Source organism: Symsagittifera roscoffensis, chromosome 10 (genome assembly GCF_963678635.1).
Source record: "Symsagittifera roscoffensis chromosome 10, txSymRosc1.1, whole genome shotgun sequence".
In the NCBI taxonomy this organism is placed as follows: Eukaryota; Metazoa; Xenacoelomorpha; order Acoela; family Convolutidae; genus Symsagittifera; species Symsagittifera roscoffensis.
Window position 1 is genome coordinate 33417175 of NC_087071.1, and position 19212 is coordinate 33436386.

At 37.0% G+C, this 19212-nt stretch overlaps 1 protein-coding gene across 2 annotated transcripts in view; it reads right to left on the minus strand.

The window, feature by feature from the left end:
* Positions 1 to 1885: 1885 nt before the first annotated feature.
* The window catches only part of LOC134855140 (prominin-1-like), a 44925-nt gene continuing 27598 nt past the window's right edge, over positions 1886 to 19212 (minus strand). The window contains exons 16-25 of one of the 2 annotated variants that reach the window (XM_063871556.1): positions 18498 to 18588; positions 17631 to 17795; positions 10612 to 10749; positions 9375 to 9452; positions 7223 to 7276; positions 6153 to 6233; positions 5790 to 5858; positions 5182 to 5271; positions 3814 to 4064; positions 1886 to 2223 (exon numbers count right to left, since the gene is read on the minus strand). In XM_063871556.1, the coding sequence (XP_063727626.1) occupies positions 2088 to 2223; positions 3814 to 4064; positions 5182 to 5271; positions 5790 to 5858; positions 6153 to 6233; positions 7223 to 7276; positions 9375 to 9452; positions 10612 to 10749; positions 17631 to 17795; positions 18498 to 18588 (1153 nt within the window). In that variant the 3' untranslated portion in view covers positions 1886 to 2087. Of the gene's footprint in view, positions 2230 to 3813; positions 4065 to 5181; positions 5272 to 5789; positions 5859 to 6152; positions 6234 to 7222; positions 7277 to 9374; positions 9453 to 10611; positions 10750 to 17630; positions 17796 to 18497; positions 18589 to 19212 lie in introns of both variants that reach the window. The other variant, XM_063871555.1, reaches the window with a different exon arrangement.

The following is a 19212-nucleotide window of genomic DNA, read 5'->3' on the forward strand; positions in this document are numbered from 1 at the left end:
CTCTCAAACTGTTCAAAATGGCAATCTTTATACATTCCTAGCTGTACGAAAACTGATCAAAGGTAACACATTTTTTTAAGTTTGAGCTCAGGACTGCAATACCTTTTGGCTGATATAAAAACATTTTTGTCAGAAACGGCTAGTTAGAAAATCAAAATTTGTCTGGAAAAACAAAAAAACAATCCGAGCTCAAATATCCCGTCACTTTCTTCAAAAATCGGAAAAAGATAAATGCGTATTTGAAAACATGCGTATTTTTCAACACTTCTTTGAATTGACCAAACTTTCTAATCATACAATTCCCATAGATGAAAAACTTCTATAATAAGTTCACTACTAACGTTTTCGAAAAATCAAAAATATAGTACTTTTTGCTTGTTTTTGGTTTTGTACAAAACACTTGAACTGTTACCCAAAGAGAAAAAACTTTTTTTCATCGATGAGTTTTTCACAGACCGCTGCATTTGGAGATTTGCCATGGCATCCAAACTTATAATTTTCAATAAGAATTATACGTTAAGCCGTATATTTTTTCATGGCTGGAAAAACTGCACTTCTAAACATTTAGTCGTTGAAAAACTGGTCCTGTCGTTTTAACAGAGTGAAATATATCTTACACTACAAAAATATATATATTTAAAACTTGAGGTTCACCCAAAAGTTACATTCTCATTTTGAAACAATTTGATTAAATATCAGTCTGGACAAGATCAACAACAAAACTGCTCAGATCAGACGATGCCCTGAATATTCCGACTGCCTTATAAGCTCTATGAAGCAGTGTTTCTTCTATAACAATTGAAAAATAATCAAAAAAACCTAACTTTTTTTTTTAAATTGAGATTTTTAAAAAATCAAACCAAACAAAAAACAAAGTAGTTATGTCAAATAAGTTTTCTTCAACTAATTTGGAACGATATCTAAGATGGAGTAAAATCGGCTATAGCGTTAGTTGCGCAAACTATATCGCGTGTTTATTGTCCAGATTGGCCAAAATGGCAATCTTTGCGCCCCCATAACTTTACGAATAAGTGTCTTAGAAAATCGGAACAAAAAAATGCTCGAAATAAAATTTTTTTAACCGCTAATGGTTGTTTGAGCACGGGAGTAATTTGGCGACTAAGAATAAGAAACAAAAATAATTCAGACATCAGTCTTTTTTAGTTTTTTAAAGACCCGTATAAAACGTTTATCATACAACTTTCATTTACTCCGCAACAGGCCAACATCCGCAAGAGACTTTTTATATCTTCTTTGCTGTTTTGGATTCCACGGACAAACAGCCAAAACACTGTATTGCTCAAAATTGCGCCAAAAACAAGCAATTTTGCGGAATTCGCAACAATATTTGTGGACTCCTCAACAATTTTTGCGGAATCCGGATCAGTTTGTGTAATCCATGAGCAAATAATCATATATGAGCTGGGTAAACATACGCTGTCGTGGAACCCGCAACTTTAAGTGGAATCCGCAAATTGTAAGCGGAATCCGCGAAATGCTAGTGGCATCCGCATAATTTTGGGGAATCTACTTTCATTTGCGGAACCCGCTTACTTTTGCGGAATCCGGAAGAAATACCTATATTCGCTCGTTGCGGAATCCGCAACAAAACTAATTTGCCGGAAAAAAATACGTTACAGGTCAGTGGAATCTACTAATATTTCGGAACATATTTAAAGACTTGTCTCTGGAATTCACGAACATACAGACAAAAAATTGTACATCTATACTGTGCACAGTTTAGCCTCGTACTGAAATTGTATGATACATTTATTGTCTTTTATGGATAAAAAAGTCATGACTAGTACTTTTCGAGTGTACGGAGGTAAACGCGGGTCGCTGAAAATGTGTGACAATCTTTTCAGAGGTTGGCAAAATTGTTTTGGGTAAAATACAATTATCTTATATATGATACACGTTTGTCTGTTAGAATTTTTGAAGATAATGTACGGGAAGGATTGTAAGAAGTAAAATTTTGATAGTAAAATAATTATTCCATAGAGCAGCTGATATTGGTTTCTGCAGTCGTATTGTTATTGTGATCTTTATTGTGAGCCCGTGATATAATTGTGAATCCCGTTGATTGGTTAGGGTTCCCAGTCTTTTTTGGCGTCCCACACATAGCCGAAGTTGGGGCGAGGCTGGGGTGCCGCGTAGGCAGGCGGAGGAGGAGCAGAGGCTGCGACGGGTGCCGGTGCCGCTTCAGTGATCACCGGGACGACCCTGTTACTAAAACACGCGGTAAAATATCGTCAAAAACATGAAAAAGCCAATTTGAACAAAGGCTCCCCATCCTGAAAAGACTCAAAAGACCACTGAACAAATACCCCCTCAATAGACCAAGTAAACAACCTCTTCACTCAATAGACCCAGTGAACAATCTTCCCCATGAGATTAAAAGCCAACTCAAGCAGTAAGGCTTGCATGTAAAATGTTCAAATCTAATTGGCGGAAAGAGATTGCTTTTAACAAAAGGGAGAGATTGTTATTTTTTGTCCCATGAAGACCAGTGAGTTTTTGTTTTCGATGGTTTAATCGAACTTAAGTTCTTGCCATCACCGCATGATTTGAATGATGAAACTCCCATTCTACAACAATTTACAAAAAATTCTTCTGAGTCTATAGGGATCTAGATATGGAACTGATGACTTACTAGTTGAGCTCCAATGCTAAAGAAAAAACAAACACTTTATTTGCATTTTTAAAATATTTCAAAACAGCATGTATGTGTCATATTTACGTATATTCATAAAAAAAGAAAATAACTTTGTATTATTGATCTATTTAAAGTATAACAGTAATAGTAACTCAACTTTAAAATATTTCATTCTAAAATAACTGTTATGGCTGGTAGTTAAAAACGGGCACCAAAAATTTCGGACAAAACCGGCAAAAGTAAGACTTAAAACTTAACCGCTGATAAATTATTTTTAAAAAGGTGTTTTTCGAAACTTCATTTCAAAAAAATATATATTGGATTTGAAATAAATCCCAGAACACTTCTAAAAACAATCGTCTTATCAAATTGAACGCATCAGACTCGTGATCCAGAAACCAAACGATTCCCGAAAGAAAAAGTCCTCTCAGCGTCGAGAAAAATTGGTCTCTCCTTTAAATTACTCCAAATCGTAATTTACAGTTGGTTTCTAAGTTAATTCATTTATATTATCTATTTAATGGAGACCAATTCAAGTCAATACCGGGGTACATAAACAACATAGGATAAAATTTATATCAATAACCATTCAGTATTTACATTTTTTTTTTCGTTTTTTTTTGTCACTGGTGATTCGAAACCTTCTGTGCCATTTGCATACGTCACCCAAGTACTCCTAATTTGTATAAAAAAACTGTTTTGCTGAAACTATAAAATGAGAATATGAGATTACTGGTTAATTAGGGCTATTCTCATGCACAAAAGACCAAAATGCGCTAAGATCTCAACCAATCAAAACCTTGAAAAAATCTAAAACTGATTATCTACCGCTGATTTCTTTCGAATTTTTCATTATTGATCTCTGATTGGCTGACAAAACTTTCGCGCATTTGGTTTTTTGCTCATGAAGGGTTTCTTCCTGGCTGACGATTGGTATCACTTTTTCAAATTTTTCAAAGATCGATTAAAAGGAGATTAAATTTTTTTTGTGTAAAAAGAAAAAATTTTCAAAGCATCTCATAAAAGTATAAAAGAAAAATCAAGACCCACATATTTTCATGCTATCTGTTTTCATCCATCAACAGGAAATCATTGAGCACTTGCTTCTACGGGCACGAGTAACCAACCCCCCCCCCCCCCCCCCCCCCCTGACTGACCTTTTGGTCGGCCTCTGTATGGGAGTATACGCCCTCTCTGGTGTCTGCTTGGGAGTGTACACCCTCCTCTCTGGCGGGTTCTCCAGTGTCTTGGAGTTGTCGGCAGTGTACGCCGCCTCAAACTCGTTCGGCTCTCCCACCACTCCCTCCGGCAAATCCATCCGCTTGAAGTATTTCGAGAGTTTTGTGGCAAAAACCATAAGCGTGATGAGACCCACGGCAGCTACTCCAGAGGCAAAGAAGAGACCACTCTGCAAACAGTTTTAATAAAAATAAAGATAGACGGTTGCTGTGCAAGTAGCCACCAATTATAATCATAATAACCACCACAATAGTCACCATAAAAATTCATTATAATGCTAATCATAATAAGCATAATAATCAGTATCATAATATTTAGGTTTTTGAGAGGTAAACCTTGGACAATACAGGTCAAAATGGCAGTATTTGGGTGTTTTTTTTTACCAAAAATTTTGACCTAAAAATTGCGCATTTACCATATTGGCGCCAAAGGTGCTTTTTAAAAAATTTCAGGATTGGTCGGCCGAAAAAGGATGTCATAAAATAATACCAAAGGGGGACACTTTGGTTGTTCATGGGTTCGAATCCCTGAGGCAATAAGTTCGAATCCCCTCAAACAAAATTCAAAAATGTGGTCGAAGTTTTATGTTGGTTTTCTAAGCTCTCTTAATCACAGTAAAGACCCTATTTTGACCAAATTTTCTGCGTCGCAGGGAAATTTAGAAAAACATAGGCCACGAAATGCGTTTTTAGGCTAGCTCGGAAATTTTGACCAAAAAAAAAAACGTTTTTTCGGCGCCCTTCCCCCTCAAAATTAGTATCTTTTGGCGCCAAATACAAGTTCAAAAAATGTTAGGATCCTTCACCAAAAATGGATATCTGAAAAACGTACAAAGGGGGGACCGAGAAAGAAAGAGCGCCCCCGCCACACATCCCCCCCCCCCCCTAAATCCGCTACTGCTTGATTGAAAGCTGGATTTTTTAGCAAATCATAATTGAGCAATTTATACGCAGCGCTGAGCTATATTATTCTAATTTAAAAATGTGTAAGGGAGATTATAACTTGGTCTAATTATGGGGGGATGTTTAAATTGATCCCATACATGGCGCAATGATTTTTAACTGTGATCCGGGGATTCTTTGCTGTCGGTGCCAACCATGCGAATTCTATCCCCCCCCCCCTCCTCTCATTGTAAGCAGCTTTTGTCTTAGTCTCCACTGGCGAAAATTTAACTTTCTCTTTTCTGATGATTATAATCAATAAGTTTGACGACAATGAAAAATCCTTTGCTTCTATGCATTTTCTTCAAATTGAGCCGACACAACGAACAGCACAGCAAAACTTACCAGTTCAAGCAAGAAATAGTCGCACATGTAGACCAAAAAGGCGTCGTAGATTTTGACGAAGCTCTCGCACTCACCGATGTCATTGGCGAACTGAAACAAATCTCCCAAAAATAAAATCCCAATTACTAAAACCGTTAAGCGACAGTTTGTAACAGGCGAAAATTCGTAAAAGGCAACAATTCGTAATAAGCGACGATTCGTAACAGTAGATTAAGCGGAGAACACTGATTCAAGTGCAATATTCCTCTCGTGCCGGATGTAAGCGCAGCCGAGCAAGCGTATTCTGCTTGCCAATGCCGTGTTACTAATTGTCGTTTGTTACGAATTGTCGTTTGTTACGAATTGTCACCCTGACCACTAAAACTGCATCACAAATAGAGTTAGGCATCAATCAAGGATATTTCCCTTCCTTTTGTTAACGAGGAGAGTTTCCTTAACAGGTACAAAATTCGCATATGCTAAACTGTTAAATTCTTTTTTTTAGAGGGGCAAAAATTCGTTTCGGTACCAATTGGAGCGGGGGGGGGGGGGGGGGAGTAAAAGAGATCCCGCATCAACTTCATCGCCTGAAGCGCATTTATAGCTACGCGAACGCTAACAATTCTTACCGCGTTCAAAATGTAAGCAAAAGTATCGTCAAACCAGCCAAACAACTTCAGAGCGTATTGTTCTGTATTCTAAACACAAATTAAAGACAAACAAAAACATATTCACTCGTGGTAGAGAGAGTTGTAAAAAGTTGGAACAGACAAAAAAATTAAAAAGAGCAAATAATCTAAAATTTTGCATGCAAAAGCTAATTTTGCAGACAAAAGAATATCTCAAGTTCACCTAAAATTTCAAGTTAACAAACATGGAAGAACTGCCTAATTTAGCAAACTGCTCATTTTTATTTTACTTGTCCGTTCCAACTTTTGCCACTTTTGATATCGTGGCTTTTCTGGTGTCTGAATTTGTGTACTCCTTCTTACGTTGAGTATCCAATCGGTTCCATTAGTCTGCAGGGCAGTCTGTGCATTATCAACTGCCACTTCAAGAGCTGCAGTTGTTGTCTAAAAAAAGATATGTTTCGTTGATAATTTTTTTGAAAAAAAGTTAAAATAATCAATCATAGTCGATTGAATCAATTTTGCTAAGAATTTCAGGGCGGATCTAGGTCATTCTCGAGGGGGAAAGGGGGGCGTTGATTTTCGAAAATTTTTGGAAAATTTTGTCGACCTTTATTTTAGATCGACCAAGTTTCTGAGCCTTCCCAACGCAGCTTGTCCTCAGATTTTGGTTGGCCGACCCTAGAACTTTTCCAAAAGTTCCTTGGGCGCCAATATAGACTATTTTTTTAGGGGGAGCGCGCACCTAAAAAACGCCTTTTTTCAAAATTTTCGGAAAAGTGCCCAAAATTTTTTTGACTTATTTTCTAACTTTTTTTTGAGTGCGCCATTTCATACTAATTTTGAGGGGGGAGCGAGCGCCAAAAACACGCTATTTTTTGGTCAAAATTTTCCAAAAAGTGCCTAAAAACGCCGTTTTTGGCCTTTTTTCAAAAATTTGCCTGCGTTGCAGAAAATTTGGTCTGTCAAATTATGGTCTTTATATGGGTCTGGAAGGCCTCAAAAAAATCAACTAGGTCAACTTGAAAAAAAAAGGTCGACAAAATTTTTTTGAAACCTCCCCACCCCTCGAGAAATTTCTAGATCCGCGCCTGCCCGCACTGAATTTTCATGGATAATAATTAATTATATTGCATTTTTGGTCTGTTTTTTCAAAATTTTGTCTGCGGCGCAGAAAGTTTGGTCACATTAAAAGTTTGTTCAAAACAGTTTCTTTTCACTGCTTTCGGGGAGCTCAGAAATTCAATCCCCCCCCCCCCCGAGAAAATCTTAGATCCACCCCTGTATATTTACTACTGCTTTCGTATAATTTTTTGCCGAAATTATATACTGGAGTAATAAATTAAAAAATTCGTTTTTCTTAAAAGCGTCACCTCTGAGCTCTACAGTAAAAAATTAGATGTTGAAATGAAATCAAAGTGTGAGCAACAGACCGCAATGTCCCCAATGGCAGTCTTGCTGGCATCCACAGCAGCCTCGAAGTCCGTCTGAAACAAATAACACCAGCTGATGTAGGGACCCGGGTTGACCTTCCTACTATCTTAATTTTTTCTTTTAAGAAAAAGTCCGCCTGTCTTGAATAATTCTCAGAGCCTATTTTTGTAAGTTTGTAAGAAGTTGTAAGAAACTTACAAGAAAAGTTTCTAAGGCATCGACTTTTGATCAACCCGCAGAAAGCAATTCATGCAGTCGGCACATTGAAAACAGCCAAGGAGGACTTAAAGGTTAGGGGGGGGGGCATCCAAATATCATTATTTTTTGGTGGTTTTTACTAGATTTTGTAGAACCACAATAAAATGTACTTCAGCTGTTCCAAGAGTTTTCTTTTTTGAAATGAAGGCTCTTTTCCAGTTCCCCCCTTTCAAAGTTAATTTTGAAAAGCTAATTTAACGTTGCCATAATGCAATGAAATTTGGCGTAGTGACCAGATTTGTTCTCCATACTTTACAGGGTAACATCGCGCATTTAGCCGTAATAACACGTAAAACAAACATAAAACTCGGTATTTTGAAAGAGGGGAACTGGAAAAGAGCCGAAATGGCTTCCCCGCTCTTTTTTTATAAAAGCCCTTTTTTGAAAAAAAAAGTTTTTTTACGGTTTGAAAAAGACATAAATAACATGCTTATCGGCGATAGAAGTTGCGTACTTATTTGGCGTTATTATTTAAAATGCTTTTCGGTTGTTTTGATCATGCATTTTGAGAAGCTTTAAGCTATTGTAAAGTTAATGCTTCTAAATGGCTTGAAGTAAAGTGTAATTTTTGTAATTAACGCCAATTAAAAAAATCGGCAGTTTTACAATTTCTGATGTTGCTAAAAACGCATGAGCAGGTATCTGAAAAGTAACAAAAACAAGAATGCTCGTATCAGAGCGAAGCCCTGAATGTTCCGACCGCCTTTTAATGTTTATGGAGCAGTAATAACATTTAAGAAATTAAATGAAATAAAACAAAATGAAATTTTTTTTCTAAAATTTGAATTTTTTATTGAAAATCATCCCCCCACACGCCATATAAAGTACAAAAGGATAAATTTCGCTCCTTGTAACAAATCAATTATGGCAAAAAAGCGTCTTTCAACCAATTTGAAACGATTTCTAAGACGGATTAACTCTCCGCTTACGCGTTAATGGCGCGAAATATTTCGCGCGTTAATTGTCCCAAATTGGCCAAAATGGCAATCTTTAAACCCCCGTAACTTTACGAAAAATGATCACAGGTGAAATATCTTTTCAAATTTAAGCTCAGGACAACAATACCTTTCGAATGATATAAAAAAATTCCGTCAAAAATGGCTAGTTAAAAAGTCGAAATTTGTCTGAAGAAAAAAAAAGCCCACCCGAGCACAAATATTCCGTTACTTTCGTATCGAAAGTCGGAACAAAAATTGACATACTTTTTGAAAATTAATTGTTATTTAAGCGAAGAGTTCTTATTTTGGTGGTGATAGAGTGATTCAGCCAAATAAGAACTTTGGTTGTACATTATTCAATGCCTAAGCAAAATGAATAGAATGGCATGCTGATATTCAGACTTATGACGCATTAAACAGCAGAACGACTCGTTAAGTTTTACTGAACTTTTATGACACACGCGTAATCATGAAAAAAAACTTCAACATTTTCAAATGACGAAAACCAAGTGCATGTTCTGAAGCTTATACCGGCTCTTTTTTTCTTTACCCCCACCTGCTTAGTTTACAAATAAAATGTTTGTTAAACATGTCCGATTGTTATGAAAATTGACGTATAAAGACTAGCTCTTTTACGTCAATTTTCATAACAATCAGACAAATAGTGAAAACCTTTTATTTGTAAAACTTAAATGATTAAAAACTGACATACAGATTAACTCTTAAACGCCAATTTTCATAAGAATTGGAAAATTACAATCTAAACAAAAATTTTATTTGCAAAAATTAGGCCATGACAGAAACACATTTGATCTTCATACTTAGCCTTCCAAACCACTCGTTACACCATAAAATTGATTCTAGTGCGTAGTCGAAAGAGGGGGGGGGGGTCTAGCCTCTATGCCATATATTTTGTAATCAACACAAACTAATCAACACTCATAAAAGTTTTTACCTGATCTGTCTTCATTTGGTCTCGTGATGCGATGACAGCTATCAAATCAGTCTCGGCTTGAGTAATTGCAGACGAAGTCTGAAAAAAACAAGATTGAAAAACATAGCTGTGTCATCACCGGCAACCGTCACCAATTTCACAAATAATACGTTTTCCGTGGTAAAAATGCAGCAAAAACCCAGAAAATTTGAGCCTCAATTTAAATCATCTTTTAAAAATAGATTGCCCCCTTCCACGAATTTTGCGTGAAAACATGTTAGATTTGTTTGTTTTTTTTCGGCTAAACTGAACATTGAACTGCGTACAATGATAAGTCATATAAAAATCAGATTGATCAGATTTTGTTTTAAAAAAAAAACATTTCATAAAAAAGTTCTTCGAACTTTTAATAAATAATTTATTCGTCTCTACGATCGAGACTTTCCGAGGGCCAGGTGTTCAAATTTGACAATAGTTTTTGTCTTCCCGGGGTGAGGTGTTCGACTCTTGATTTGGCCGACACGTTCGAACGGCGTGCAATTTTTGTCGCAAATTAAGACGGTCGAACGAACACTATAGTCGAATAAGTCGAACAATGTCATGTAAAGTCGAACAAAGTCGAAAACGGACATCGTTTGACTCAAGAAGTCGAAATCGGACATCAACGGACCTCAGCCCGGGTCTTATGGCAATTTTCTCAAGGGCAAAATATTCATAACAATATAATAATTTTTAACTTCTGTAAGTGAAGTTTCAACGCTAATATTCTTCATGAATCTTGATAAAAAACCTTTAGTTTGCAATCTTTTGTAGTGTAGGATATTGCGAGAATCACGTGAATTGATACGCATCACCTCCGCTGAGAGCTGCTTATAAGAATCTTTAGATGCCTTGCATGCTTGAGATCTGATTGAAAGTAAGTTTTTATCTGGCAATATTTTGAAGGATTCTCGCAAAAGACCTTGCTAGATAACTATTTTCAGATCACGATTGATCAGATCACGATTGATGTACAAGAAGTGATTAACTAATCAAAAACCATGTTTTTGAAATATAAAAAAAAAACATTTTTTAGACAATTAAATCCAGTTCAGTGCCTCATTGTGTTACCTAAAATCGATTTTTCACAAGTAGAGCTTACCCCATGAACCCCAAATTTGGTATTAAAACTGGTACAACTATATTAAAACTGTATTGAAACTGGTACAACCGATTGCATCATTAGTTTCGCCAAAATGCGCGCGAGTTTTATACTCACCGGTACTACTGCCTGTAGACTGGTTAAAATGGTATCGAGTGAGTCACAAGCGGTGGCTGAGTCTTCACAGGGGGTGCCAGTCACCCCAGTGGGTGTAGCTGCTTGGTTTGTATTCAGCTGAGTGTAGTAAACACCCACCTGGAGAAAACTGCATATATTTAAAAGAATAATTTAGGTTATTTAATTTGCAATTTGTTTTTGATATAAAAAATGGTTTTTTTTTCTAATACAACTCCGTTTTTAGATGTAAAACTGTGTTTTTTAAATTCAACCCTTGTTTTGTGATATGAGACTTTTTAAAAAAAATCCAACGCCCTGTTCTGTGATGTGAGACTTTAAAAAAAATCAACCTCTTGTTTTGTGATGTAAAACTGAAAAGATCATCGGTTGACCTCTCGGGACACTGTTGTTTGAATGGTGTCCTTTGTCGACACTAGTCACGTTGGTCGAATATGTTCGATTTTGTCGGCTAGGGTTGACTTTGATAGAGCTTACCCTGATACATTTGCATTATTTTGAATTGAAGCTTTTCATTGTCAATGATAGAGCCTCTTTAATCATTTCAGTTGAAAATATGAGTTTCAAATTTACTGCAATTGATAAAAAATTTGCTAAAAAATGCAAAAAAAGGAGAAAAAAATTTGCACAAAAAGTATTTTTTAGCGCCACGTCGTCAAATAACCGGAATGTTTAAATAATATTACCAGAAAAGTTTTGCAACTAATCTATTTCAACGTTTTTTTTGCAATCAAAGTTAAATCAACGTAATAAGGCAGCTGTTCATTTTGCCGAATTTGGCGTTTTCTATTTCATTGGGTCGTTTTTGATCATTGTATCATAGCTACAATAAATTATTTTGGCTAAAGCAGGAAGTTAGCAAAAAATTGAACCACATGCTTGTTCGAGCACCATCAAAACGAACATAAAGCGGGACAATTGCCGTCGAATTGTGCACAATTTTTGTTGTATTTGGTTCTGTGATATTGTATGCGGTATCTCGTTGGAAAACTAGTTGATAGTTCAAGAAAGTATTCTTTGTAGCTTGAATTAATTGTTTTCTCTGTCTGTTTTATAGCCATTGAGAGTGATACAGCAGTTCATACTCTGAGCTCTCAGCTGTGTACCAATGTCTCTGATCTAGTGAACTTGGACACATCTTAATAATAATAATTAATACCACTGAAGGTTATTTTTACATCATGCAAGTACTGACATTGCAGTAGCAGTATGACATACCCGCCGAGTGGAATTAAATTTTTCTATATATGAAATAATTTACACTAGGAAGAGTTTTATCCACTCAGTTCAATAAGAGTTTTCGAAAATTTTTAATTGCAGAATTTCAATTTCTTCAATTTTCCTCCAGGTCAATTCTCCAGCAAGGGTTCCAATCCACTCCTTTGTCCAGCGTTGCATAGCCGAATTTTCTCTTGAATAAATGTCTTTCTAGGAGGCGTAATTTTGACTCCGTAGGCCTGTCGCTTCCTTCTTGGAAGTCCGTTAATCGTGGTCGATGCTCCTGGAGTGCGGCTTTTAGGAGTGCTCCCCCTGTTAAATCTTCTGATACTTCCTTGATGGAATGTTTGACCGGGTCCCCAAACCGTTTTGGCTCCTTGCTCTTGTTCTGTCTTGAGCTTCTTCGGACCCCTGATTCTTCGACGCTAGATTCGTCTGAAGCCCCCTGAGGAGGTTTGAATCTCGTATCCCGTTCGGATGTTGGCTGGTCGTGTCCCCTGAGGTCGTCTGCGACTTTTTGAGCCCCCCTCTTAAGAAATTGGTCCGCCAAACTCTCCCACTCTGCTGGTGCTAGGTTTCGGTTTTGAAATGTGTCTAGAATGTCTTCAGGTCGTGTTTCTGAGTCTATCCTCTTCAACTTGACCTTTTTTTTGGAGTGGAGCTCGATTGGACGTCTCTGTTTGAGGTGTCTATAGTGGAGGTTGATTGTTTGTGTCTGTTCTGATCGCCTGCAGTAGCAGTATGTTTGGGCGATGTTTCTGGTTTGTCGCCTGGTTTCTTGCTTTTCGTCTTTTTCTCCGATTACTTTAATGCAACCAGTTCCTGAGTTTTAGGTCCAGGTATCGAACTAGGGCCCGCTGTGTTTGGTTTCGCTCGTTTGATGGCAACGTTTAGGCCCCCTCCTGATTCCGTGTCTTCGAGGTCACATTCCTCTTTCGATCTTTCGGAGTCTTCCGTGACTTCGCTCACTTGCTGAGATCTGCGCTTTTTTGCAAAGTGGTTGGGTTTTCCGCAATTTTTACAAGTTTTGCACAGTGCCGAACAGCTTTTTAGATGACCCTGGTCAAATGCTTTTTCCGCATCTATTACATGTTTTTGTTTTTCCATTGGAGTGGTTTGTTATGTTATTGTTTTGTCGTTTATTGGCTTCCCTCTTATATTGTTGATTTTTTGTGCTTCCCGTTGAGTTCCTGGCAGCCATCACTGGTTCTTGTTTTATTTTCACCCCAGAGTTGTAATTATTGCCCGCTCCTACTGTTGCTGCTGCATTTGTCTTCTGGAATGCCATTGTAGTCAATTTACTATGTTCGAGTTTTATAGCTCTCTTCAACACTTCCTCTGGATCTAGCGTTTCAAATCTGTGTGTATCCTGCAAGGTCATATTTTTCATTTTTGAAATGAAAAGATCACGAGCTATCTCACTTTCAAGTCTACCAAGTCCTGATCTGGCTGCTTGCGCAGTTAACGCTGCGAGGAATTCCTCCAGCGATTCCCCTACTTCTTGAATTCGTGTGAACAATTTGTATCTTTCATAAGTCACGCATTAAGCCTTTTGAAATGAAATTGATGCTATTTCTGTAATGTCCTTGATTGACATTTTGGAAATTTCAGCTGGTGGGTTTTTCTGCAAAAATCTTTTCTTTCCTTCAGTTCCCAGAGAGAGAAATAATCTTGATACAAGCTTCTTCTGTACCTCATTATAATAAACATTGTGACCAGCCCTTGGGCCGCGTGTTCCTCTCCTCATTTCCAGCATAATTCGATCTCTTGCTTGTTTATCTCTGAGGTTTCTGGCTGTCATCGCAGCTTCATCCTCTCCATCTCGTGGCGTTTCTGGTCGTGGAGGTGGTTCTTCTAAAATATCTTTTGGATCCTCCAACATAACTTCCGGGTTTACATTTTCTTCTACGGTTAGCGCCATTAGAAATTGCTCGAACCAGATTTTAAATTGCCTCGGTGGGTCTAGATTTGCTGAAGCCCAAAATACTGGTATTCCCATATCAGTAGGATTGTCCTGAGCTGCGAATCCTGCTGGCTGCGCAATGTGATATCCAATACGGTATCTCGTTGGAAAACTAGTTGATAATTCAAGAATGTATTCTTTGTAGCTTGAATTAATTGTTTTCTCTGTCTGTTTTATAGCCACTGAGAGTGATACAGCAGTTCATACTCTGAACTATCAGCGGTTTACCAATGTCTAGTGACCTTGGACTTGGACACATCTTAATACTAATAATTAATACCACTGAATATTATTATTACATCCAGCAATTACTGCAATTGCAGTAGTTGTATGACAGGTTCAAAACTTCTCGCGAGCTTGGTTAATTGCCTACTTGTTGTGATAACTTTCGTAAATCATTTCAGAGAAGAACGATGAATGACCAAACTAGTATTCAGGATACTTCAAACCTTCCCGAAGTGTGCATCTCCAAGACCCAACGCTCGTTTGGAATATCGAGAAAAAAGATAAGATAGATGAAAGCCCCCCTAACTGCTATCCTGGTAGGCGAAGAAACCGCGACGAGTTCGAATGAAGCAGTAAACGATGGCCTTATCGGAGTTATTGACTGGATAAAATCCAATCTAAAGGAATCTATTATGTACCCACTAAGGATTGTCACTAATGTTAATCGAATATGATTGATTTTCAATGTCAGAACCTTATAAAATTCAAAAAAAGTCGATTATAAGTGATTAAAATTGGATTGTGAGTATAATTGTATAACAAAACCAACATAAAATTGTAAAAATGTGAAGAAACAAAAGGAAATGAAAAAAACAGAAGAAACAATAACTTGACCTTAGAGTTCTTTAATTTCCAATACTTAATGATTGACAACTTATGATTTAAACCAATATAAGAAAACTGGATCAATGGACAATTTTTTAATCCGCGTGAAAATCTTCCAAAAATCAAAGCATCGGTCGCGTTTTTTGAGACTTAAGTTTCTGTTGCTCAAAAGTTGAGTTTTGTTTTTTTAAACAAAAAAATGAGATAAACTTTAAAAATAAAAATCCAAAGACAAACTGCAAAAAACCAAATCTGAGCATGCTTGCATAGCAAGATTTATTCGGGAAAATACAAAATAGATAAATTCAACTCGATCTGTATTAATGCCTTCGCAACTTTCATCGACTCCTAATTAAAATACCAAACTAAACTGTTTGATTACTATAGCTTAATAGTTATAAAATTTAAACAGATGTTATCTGCCAAAAACTATATGTTTACGAAAACTTAGTCGAAAAAAATCAGACAATTAATGCCAAGTATGTCGCGAGTTTTTGGCCAGATCGTCGCCACTCATGTTCGGACTGTAAGCTTTAGAACTATCAGACCAAAATTTATTTTTTTTAGACTTTGTCCGAGATTATACAGGTCTGCCCAGCCTAAAACTTTTCGGTTGCGGAAATAATATCGGAGGGTTTTGGGTTTTGAAACTCTGAAAGTAAAAGGCGGACTTTGACCTTGGAATCTTTTTGAAACGAAAAGTGTAGAGAATTTGGGCGAAGTCGAGTGGTACCGGGAAAACACGGCAAAATGGAAAAGGGATGCAAACCGACCAACAAGGTGGATACCAACGCACATAAATTTCCATTTAGGTCAAAGTATGAGTCTAGCACGTCAGCCGGACTCCTAAAAAACTTGAAAAAAACTTGAAAACTGGAATTTCATGTGGCCAAGTTGTTCGTCCTATTAGATAGAGCAAGAGGACCAGCTATGATAAAAATCTAATGCCAATTGTAATCCCAATTCACTGTTCTTTATCTTTAATCAAAATTAAATTTAACTTTAATTTTTCCAATTGACTTGAATGAATTCAACCAGTTTTTTCTGGACATTGGAGGAAAAAATGGCTTATATGAAAAACAATCAGAACATTATTTGATTTAGAGATAAAATGAACAACTCCTCTTTTTTTCTTCTTTTTTCATGATGAAGTAATGAAAATTACTGAAACTCTTAAAAAATTGTATGGTTGTCATGATGGCTTTTGTAATACTATGATTAATTTATGTGCTGATGTAGTTAGCTATCCAATAGGTGATTTGTTCAACCAAATGTTAATCCATGAAAAGTTTCCAGATGTGTCTAAATTAGCCGAAGTTCTACCGTTTCATAAAAAGAGTTCTTACTAGGACCCATCCAATTTTAGACCAATAAGCCTGCTTTCATCAAAAAACAAAGTTATCAAAACAAAGTTATGTTTTTCAATCGTTTATTGAAGTTTATTGGTAAGCTCAACATCATTGCAGCGGAACAATTTAACTTCAGAAAAATCAGTTCAAATATCCACGCTGTCATGACAGCAAAAAAAGTACGCAGATTCGAAAAACATAAGAATAGCTTGTTTTATGGGTTTCCAAAAACGCGTTTGATACTATCGAGCATACTATTCTTATGGAAAAGTTTGAAAGCTATGGCTTTTGTGGCATACGCTACAACCTAAAATAGTCGTATTCAACTGATAATTGTCAATACATATCTTCAAATAAAAATAATTCGAACATGCAACAGATAAAACACGGTGTTCCAAAGAACTCGGTACCTGGGCCGCTGATGTTTCTACTGATAACATGTTGATATTTTTTGCAAAAAGACTAGCTCGATTTAATGGTTTAATAGATCAAGCAAAGAAGGTTTTTTTCTCGAAAGTTTTGTCCGGAAATTTATAATGTTTATGCCACGGCCAATACTTTGTATGGCTTATTAGCATGTGGCTGTTCAACAAAAAAAGTTCTACAAAAACTATTAGTTTGACAAAAACGGATATTAAGAATTTTATTTCTTAAAAGAAAGTACAAAACCGTGATGCCAATTTTTCATGAATACGAAATTGAAACAATCTTCGATATATTTCTTGATCAATTACTTAAAGAAACTATTGATCACCTTAAAAATCTCCACTCAGTTTTCTGAACAAAGAACAATTTTCAAAAAAGAGATGCACAAGAGCTTGCTAATCAAAAATTCTCAATTTGCTGCTAGCAAGAACAAATGGGCTGCACAGGTGCTTCAGCCAGAAGAAAAAAATGTTCAAAACTTTTTCACTTTTTACCCTCAAACAAACTGCTACCTGACAATTTAAAACAATTAAAGACAAGCGAAATTAATAAATACAGATATATAATTATAAACTGTTTTCTGATAGATAATTCCGATTTACATGAAATCAAATTTTCATAATTGTTAGCAGGGGCGGATTTAGGGGGGTCGGACGTCTCCCCCCTCAGGGATTCGACCCCCTGCCGACCCAAAGTGTCCCCCCTTTGGTACTTTTAAGAAATCCGTTTTTTGCCGACCGACTCCAAAGTTTTTCTAAAGGCGCCTTGGGCGCCAATATATTATAACTTTGAGGGGGAGCGCGCACCAAAAAAACTCGATTTTTTTTGTCAAAATTTTTTAAAAAGTGCCTAAAAACGGCTTTTTTGACCTGTTTTTTCAAAAATTTGCCTGCGGCGCAGAAAATTTGGTCAAAACAGGGTTTTTTTAGTGCTTTGTTTGACCTATTTTGTCGAGCTTTGGTCGAGCTAGCAATTTGGTCGACCTAAAAAAAAAGGTCGTCAAAATTTTCGAAAATTTTTTGAAAATCCGCCCCCCCCCCTCGAAAAAATCCTAGATCCGCCCCTGATTGTTAGTATCTTGATCCTCGTGTTTTTGGTTTTCCGGAGTCTCGCCTCGTTGAGCCTCAGGGCTCGTCCGCAATCCTTGTGAATTAAAAATTGTATACGTATATTTTTCACTAAATAGTTCAATTCAGTAAAATTTCTGTACATACGGTGCTCTGGACGAAAGTCTTGAAACTGTCTAGTGCTGTCTTGTAGGAAGCTTCGTTGGCCTGGATATCATCTATGTCACTCTGAAAGTCCCCGTCAATGAATTCGAATTCAGAGAAGTTGAAGTTAGAAGAGTCGTTGAATTGTGACATCGCATCATCGATCAACTACATACAATGACGATTTTTTCGTTAAACTTGCTATTTTGATTTTTCCAATTAATTAAGTGAATTTTTTCGACTCTTCAAGACAATAATTTATTTCCTGCCCTTTGAACGTCTTATAAATCATTTTAACCTGTTATAGACCAAAGTACGGGCATTGCAAGCGATACAACTGGAGAAAACAAACTTGATTCATCGGCTCTTCCCCCCCCCCCACCTGCAAACTTTTATATTTCAAGTTACTGTTCACTTTGTCCGATTGTCATGAAAATTGGCTTGTAGACTGATTAGGCCATGACAAACATATTTGGTCTTATATAATTAACCTTGTAAGACCGCTCGTTAGACCATAAAATTCATGTTTGAGTGAGGTGGGGGGGGGGGGGGGGAATAGGAAAAAGAGCCGATTCATCCTCAGCTTTTTCCACGGATTGTTTTTCTAGTTTTTTCTTTAATATTTTAATCAGGAAATTTTGAAATGGCTGGATGGGAAGGGAACTGGCGTTGCAATTGAAAACGGAACCATTAAAAAGATTGAACCAGCCAGCAGAAGACTAAGCCAGCCAAAAATCGAAGGAATTTGAATGGAGAGTATAAACCATATAAACCAGCTGAAAAATGACGTCATTAGAATAGAATTTGCAAGACTTTCGTAACTGTTACATAATAATTGCATAATTATCGGAAGCACTGCGTAAGTTGTACCTTGGATGAGTTGAGAAACGAGTTGTAGTCATAGAGGGTGGACTCGTTCACGTGGAATGCAGTCCAGGCTGTCTTTCCACTCTTGCAGTCACTTCAAAGCAACAACAAACGTTTAAATGAGGTCCCCAGCGGATTTAGGTAGGGGGGATGAGTGGACGCCTTTCTCTCAGGAATTCGACCCTCAGCCGACCCAAAGGGTCCCCCTTCGTACTAATTTGAGGTATCCATTTTTGCCTGACGGACCATAAAATTTTTCTAAAGGCGCCTTTGGCACCAATATTTACTAATTTTGAGGGCAAAACGCGCGCATAACATGCAATTTTTGGTGTTTTTTTTTCAAAAAATGCCTAAAAACGCGTTTTTTGTACTGTTTTTTTTTTAAATTTTTTTGGAAGACCAGCCCCCCCCCCCTCATTACGAGGCCAAACTGTGCATTTTGAACTACATTACGAGGCCGAAAGTGAATTCCGCAACAAGGACGCTGCCTTTGTTCTTCTTTTGACCGTTCCGACAAGATTCTTTCATTTCCTTTGATTTCCTTTGACCGTTCCGACAAGATTTTAAAATTAAAGACTTGTCTCTGGAATCCAGGAACAAACAGACACAAAATTGTGCGCCTATCCAGTGCACAGTTTGGCCTCGTAATGTTCTCGAGAAAATCTTAGATCCTCCCCTGAAAGAGGCCATAGCTCTTATCAGTTAGGTTAAAGAAATA